General features: G+C 54.6%; 1 protein-coding gene across 3 annotated transcripts; it reads right to left on the reverse strand.

Moving 5' to 3' along the window:
- Positions 1-240: 240 nt before the first annotated feature.
- On the reverse strand, positions 241-6,501 carry LOC311328113 (7SK snRNA methylphosphate capping enzyme-like). 3 transcript variants are annotated; one of them, XR_014631167.1, is made up of 5 exons: positions 5,856-6,501; positions 4,243-5,779; positions 3,017-3,235; positions 2,655-2,921; positions 241-844 (listed from the first exon to the last, which is right to left on the reverse strand). XR_014631167.1 is itself a non-coding variant. In XM_084462139.1 (5 exons), the coding sequence occupies exons 2-5, from the start codon at positions 5,728-5,730 to the stop codon at positions 792-794; spliced, it is 1,869 nt and encodes a 622-aa protein (XP_084318265.1). In that variant the 5' UTR covers positions 5,731-5,779; positions 5,856-6,501; the 3' UTR covers positions 241-791. The 3 variants fall into 3 exon arrangements, 2 of the variants coding, with proteins under 2 accessions (XP_084318265.1, XP_084318264.1); XM_084462139.1 differs by having other exon boundaries at positions 2,813-2,921; XM_084462138.1 differs by lacking the exon at positions 241-844 and having other exon boundaries at positions 2,599-2,921.
- Positions 6,502-6,550: the final 49 nt, after the last annotated feature.

The following is a 6,550-nucleotide window of genomic DNA, read 5'->3' on the forward strand; positions in this document are numbered from 1 at the left end:
CAGAGCCAGAGAAAGGTCTGTCTCATTCAGGGAGAGGGGTGAACTAAACACTACCGGGTCTTGGGCAGAGCGGTTGCTAGGTTGTTGTTTCACGTAGTCTGGGTTGAATGTGATTGGGCAGGGGAGGCGGGGCCAGTAAATATATGGTTGTGTGTGTGTTGTGTGTGTGTGTGTGTTGTGTGTGTGTAGAAATGAGCAGACAAGAGCAGGGTTATGATCAGTAGTTTATTGGTCACACGCCTCATCACTGGGAGGGAGGATAAGACCTCGTACACTAGAGAGGAAGTCCCGCCCTCTAGCAGTCACAACACACAGGAAGCAGGAAGTACCAAGAATTCTACATGGTTAACACACAAGCACGCACACGCGCGCACGCACACACGCGCGCACACACACACACACACACACGCACACACGCACACACACACACGCACGCACACATACGTGTCCATGTCCTGGGATTGTTTTTCCCATTTTGAGTCTCTGAGGCTGAGCAGATAAACACACACACGCACGCACGCACGCACGCACGCACGCACGCACACACACACACACACACACACACACACACACACACACACACACACACACCTTGGCAGGATGGAGGAAAGCACTGAAGCAGCAGTCATAAGTCTCAGTACTGTGTCAGTGTGTGTGTGAGAGAGTGTGTGTGCGTCTGTGTAGCCCTCAGCGCCGACCAATCAGCTTTGTCTTCTAGGAGTTCAAGAGGCTCCTAGTCACATGACAGGGTGACACGCCCAACCCACACTTCCTGCTGCGTCATACGGTGATCACTTCCTGGAGGTGGGGCCTTTGTGGAACAGGTAGATGGGCCTGTGGTAACCTGGGACACACACACACACACACACACACACACACACACACACACGTTAGTGTGTTCATTAATAACCAAATAAACAGATAAAGTATAGGAAGTACTACCATGTGTGTGAGACAAAAGGAACACCTGCCATATACACACATACTGAAAACTGAAACTGTCTGAAAGGTAGTTGGCAGTGAACAAAAATAGATGCTTTACTTGTGTAATATCGTGATCTTAATTTGTATACTGTTTTTATATTTTTCATTCTATTTCATATTTTTTTAATTATTTAAATGTTTTTTTCTTTTAAATCTGTTCTCACTGTGTTTACATGATTCATCTCCTTGTGTGATTTGTATGAATGGTGCTACATATGAATAAAATTACACTGACATGTTCTCCCAGACGGGGATTTCAACTCACTTGCAGCTACGCTAGGTTGCAGCTACGCTAGGTTGCAGCTAACGCTATAGGTTGCAGCTACGCTAGGTTGCAGCTAACGCTATAGGTTGCAGCTACGCTAGGTTGCAGCTAACGCTATAGGTTGCAGCTACGCTAGGTTGCAGCTAACGCTATAGGTTGCAGCTACGCTAGGTTGCAGCTAACGCTATAGGTTGCAGCTAACGCTAGGTTGCAGCTAACGCTAGGTTGCAGCTACGCTAGGTTGCAGCTAACGCTATAGGTTGCAGCTAACGCTAGGTTGCAGCTACGCTAGGTTGCAGCTAACGCTATAGGTTGCAGCTACGCTAGGTTGCAGCTAACGCTATAGGTTGCAGCTACGCTAGGTTGCAGCTAACGCTATAGGTTGCAGCTACGCTAGGTTGCAGCTAACGCTATAGGTTGCAGCTAACGCTAGGTTGCAGCTAACGCTAGGTTGCAGCTACGCTAGGTTGCAGCTAACGCTATAGGTTGCAGCTACGCTAGGTTGCAGCTAACGCTATAGGTTGCAGCTACGCTAGGTTGCAGCTAACGCTATAGGTTGCAGCTACGCTAGGTTGCAGCTAACGCTAGGTTGCAGCTAACGCTAGGTTGCAGCTACGCTAGGTTGCAGCTAACGCTATAGGTTGCAGCTACGCTAGGTTGCAGCTAACGCTATAGGTTGCAGCTACGCTAGGTTGCAGCTAACGCTATAGGTTGCAGCTAACGCTAGGTTGCAGCTAACGCTAGGTTGCAGCTAACGCTAGGTTGCAGCTAACGCTATAGGTTGCAGCTAACGCTAGGTTGCAGCTAACGCTATAGGTTGCAGCTACGCTAGGTTGCAGCTAACGCTAGGTTGCAGCTAACGCTAGGTTGCAGCTAACGCTAGGTTGCAGCTAACGCTAGGTTGCAGCTACGCTAGGTTGCAGCTAACGCTAGGTTGCAGCTAACGCTAGGTTGCAGCGCGCTGCGTCGCCTGCGCTCATTCAGTGGAGCAGAGCTGGAAAGTAGCTCACTTCTCTGACTCAGGATAGTCTGGAATGTGCTCACTACTCCGTTATCTCGCTCAATCATGTTGTGAGACCTAGAACGCACTCACATGGTGTTGTTTACATAATGATCAAGTAAATATTGAGGTAGAAAAATATCAAATGTGGATGGGAGGCCTACTTTGGACTCAATTTGATGGATGAAATATATTTAAATGGAAACTGTACTGCTGTACCAGCTGCTATAGCAAAACGATCTGTATTGTGTATCAGCAGATATGGCTCATGGTTAATCTAGCCTGCTACACCTGTCTGGGAGGTCAGGTGTGTGTGTGTGTGTGTGTGTGTGTGTGTGTGTGTGAGGAGCTGGTAGGAGCAGAAGCCGGTCTGGGAGGTCAGGTGTGTGTGTGTGTGTGTGTTACCTGTGTGTGTGAGGAGCTGGTAGGAGCAGAAGCCGGTCTGGGAGGTCAGGTGTGTGTGTGTGTGTGTGTGTGTGTGTGTTACCTGTGTGTGTGAGGAGCTGGTAGGAGCAGAAGCCGGTCTGGGAGGTCAGGTGTGTGTGTGTGTGTGTGTGTGTTACCTGTGTGTGTGAGGAGCTGGTAGGAGCAGAAGCCGGTCTGGGAGGTCAGGTGGGAAGAGAAGTTCTCTGGACGCAGACGGATGCTTCGGAAGTTGCTCAACGTTGTCTCCTAGGAAACCAGCAGCTCGTCACAACAACATCACACACCTGTGCCACACATTCTAGCATGTGTGTGTGTGTGTGTGTGTGTGTGTGTGTGTGTACCGAGGTTCTCTTGCTGTGACAGTAGCTGCTCCAGGGGTGGGGTTCTAGGATGAAGCGTCCTCCTGGCCGGAGCCTCTGATAGGCTCGTCTGAACATCCTGGCCACGCCCCCATCGCCATGGTGCAGGTGCACCCACTTGGCCACGCCCAGACACAGGATGACATCATACTCCTCCAGCCCCGCCTCTGGCCCCGCCTCCTTCTCCGCCACAAAGTTGCCCTGGCGACAGACAAGGGTTTCAGAGTAGAGTTAGAAACAGAGGAGACACACACACACACACACACACACACACACACACACACACACACACACACACACACACACACACACACACACGGCCAGACTGACAGAGGTTAAACATTACATAATGTTGTAAGAGGAGATGTGGGACCTAGATATATGAGAGGGTCAGGGTCTGCTACAGTATACATCCCATAATAAACACACACATTACACCACCACTGGAAAACAACCGCAATACACACTCACTCTCACTCACTCACTCACACACTCACACACTCACACACTCACACACTCACACACACACACACACACACACACTCACACACACACACACTCACACACACACACACTCACACACACACACACACTCACACACACACACACACACACACACACACACACACACACACACACACACACACACACACTCACACACACACACACACACACACACGAGAGGAGGGAGGGAGGAAGGAGGAGGGAGGAGACCAAATTCCAACAGCTACTCATCAAATTCCTCTCGTTGAGTGACCAGAGAAACAAACACAGACATAAACACACCCTGAACACAACTTGCAACTTCACAACAAGATCAGCAACTCTAATCACACACAAGAGACGGGAACTGTGGTGTGTGTGTGTGTGTGTGTGTGTCAACATTTAAGATGAACTCAGGGCATGTTTACCAGCTTGCACACACTTCCATATCAATGAAAAGGAGGGAGAGAGAGAGAAAGAGAGAGAGAGAGAGAGAGGGGGGTGGGGGAGAGAGAGAGAAGCCATTTTGTAGAGTAAGATGGAGACTAGGGGGAGGAGAGAAAGAGGGGAGGAGAGAGGAGAGGAGGACAGAGGGAGGCCTGTCCTGCTGTAACTGATTCAAACCTGTTTTAACACTTTACCCCCCCCTCCCCCACACACACACACACACACACACACACACACACACACACACACACACACACACGGCCTTGGCTGGTTCTTACCGTGAGGAAGGTGATGTTGTTGGGGAATGTTGCGGGCTGGGGGGTGGGCAGGGGGGGTGCGGCCAGCGGGCCCCGGGACACCCTGAGGGAGAGGGGGAAGGGGGGACGCACTGCAGCCTGTCGGCCTGTGGGGGGCGCCGCCACCGCACGTAAAGTTCTCCTCAACTGTTCCACAGCCTCCCCCTCTCCCCCCTCCTCCTTCCCTCCTCCCCGAGCTTCCCTCACCAGCACATGGGACAGGAAGTGACGTACGTTCTGCCTCGCCGTGTGCACCAGCCGCTCATCAATGTCCAGCCCCAGGATGTGGGTGGGGCCAAAGCGTCGAGCGATGGCCAGGGTCAGGTGACCTGCGCCGCAGCCTATGTCCAGCGCCGCCTTCCCTCTGAACCAATCAGGCTGCAACAGGCTGAGCCGGGGGTCCTCCGCCGGGCCCACCCGCGGCCCCCCGCCCGCACCGTAGCTGCCCTGGAAACCGTAGTAATGGCTGAAGTTTCCGTGGAGATACTTGTTCTTCTTCCGCGGTGGCGGTTTGTGCCTCTGAGGCCTCGCCCTCATCCCCGCCACCAGCGGCGTCTGGAAGCTCTGAGGGGGCGGAGTCAAAGACAGCTGCTCTGACCTGGCAGAGGTGGTGCGGCGGCGTTTGCGCTGGCGGTGGCCGTCGGCTTGGTGGTGGGCGGTTTTGTGGCCGGGGTGGGTGTGTCGGCGCGGCAGGGTGGGCAGCACCACCTGGTCCCGGCAGTTGATGGAGGTGTTGAGCTCGTAGGGCAGGGGAGACTCCGGCGCCACGCTGCCCCCTCTGGACGCCGGCGGAAGCGCAGCCCCCGGCGCCGTGGGGAACAGGGGGGCAGGGCCTGGCTCCTCCTCCGCCTTGGGCCTGGCGGGGTCAGAGGATGGCTCGCCCGCCCCCCCGTGGTGCCGGTTCCGGTGTCTCCTCCGGCTCTTCATGGGGGAGACCAGCACGCCCCCCCCCTCGCCCCCGCCCTCCCCCCCACCGCTCTTCAGGTTGAGCGGGTCGGTGATGTCACGCGGGACCAGGATCTGGACCGGCTCACAGGCGCGCGCCGGCAGCGGCGAGCTCTGGGGCGTGGCCGCGTTCAGCGTGCGGCTCACCTCCTCGTCCAATAGGGAGTTGAGGTTCAGCGGGTCGAAGATGTTCCCGCCCAGCAGGAAGTTGGTGGGCAGGATGGCCTCTGATTGGCTGTCGCTGTTGGCGCGGCGACGACGCTTGCCGAAGCCCGGGTGCTTGAAGCCGACGCCCAGGGAGTAACGCCGCTTCCCCATTCGCTGCTGGGGGGTAGGGGGCGGGGCCTGGGCGATGGCAGCTGCCTGAATCCCATTTTTGGGTTGTAGGGGGTGTGTCTTCCCTGGTTTGGGGGTGTGGCTGTTGTTGGATTGGTCAGTCAGGGCCCCACCCCGTCCCGCAGGGCATTCTGGGAGCACAGTCTCTCGAGGCAGGAGCGTCTCTTTGTCCAATGACATCCTAATCATCTTCTTGCTGTGGGAGGGGCTCCGGGAGTGCGGGCCAATGGCATGAGATCTGAGAAGAGGAGGGGCGGGTTTAGACAGGTCAGCAGTGATGGTCACTCTCCACAGCCAATCACAGGTCTACTTACCCAGTTACACTGAGCCTGCTGCAGTCCTCTCCTACACTGGCCGTTACCAACAGACTGATGAGCTGCACAGACAAAACTTCTGTGTGAATGTGTGTGTGAGAGAGAGAGAGCGAGAGAGGAGAGAGAGAGAGAGAGAGAGAGAGAGAGAGAGAGAGAGAGAGACCCCTCCCCTGTCACTCCGCCTCCTGAGCTCTGCGAACAGTGCAGCTGGTTTGCATAGCCACGCCTCTCGGCGTCAGTCGTCACCAGTGCTCATGAATAATTGAGCAGAAGCAGAGCGCTGCGTGGAGTGAGGCTGTTTGAGTGACAGCCCGCCGGCCCGCCCCCTGACACACACCAAACTCCCTCCGCCCTCCTCGCCGGATCACTCCCCTGAGTCCCTGAACGCTTCCAGAAGACAACAAAAATACGCCCAACAACTGACTTGCCTGGCGAGTCTCTAGCGAGCCTGCAAGTTGCCTCAGCTCATGCACTTCCTACTCAACTGCACCAACGAATCCAAATCTCTATAGCTGCCTAAAAGACTGCGTCAGAAAAACAAAAAACGATCATATAAAATCATGAAAAATGTCGTCCTGCAAAGCTGTCAGTCTGTACGTGTGTGTGTGTGTGTGTGTGTGTGTGTAGGCTACCGAGTCGTGTGAACTCAGAGGAGCCTCGGGTCGTGTGTCTGAGCCGCTGTGTCTCTGCATGTC

This window comes from Borostomias antarcticus (genome assembly GCF_949987555.1).
Source record: "Borostomias antarcticus genome assembly, contig: scaffold_653, whole genome shotgun sequence".
NCBI lineage: Eukaryota > Metazoa > Chordata > Actinopteri > Stomiiformes > Stomiidae > Borostomias > Borostomias antarcticus.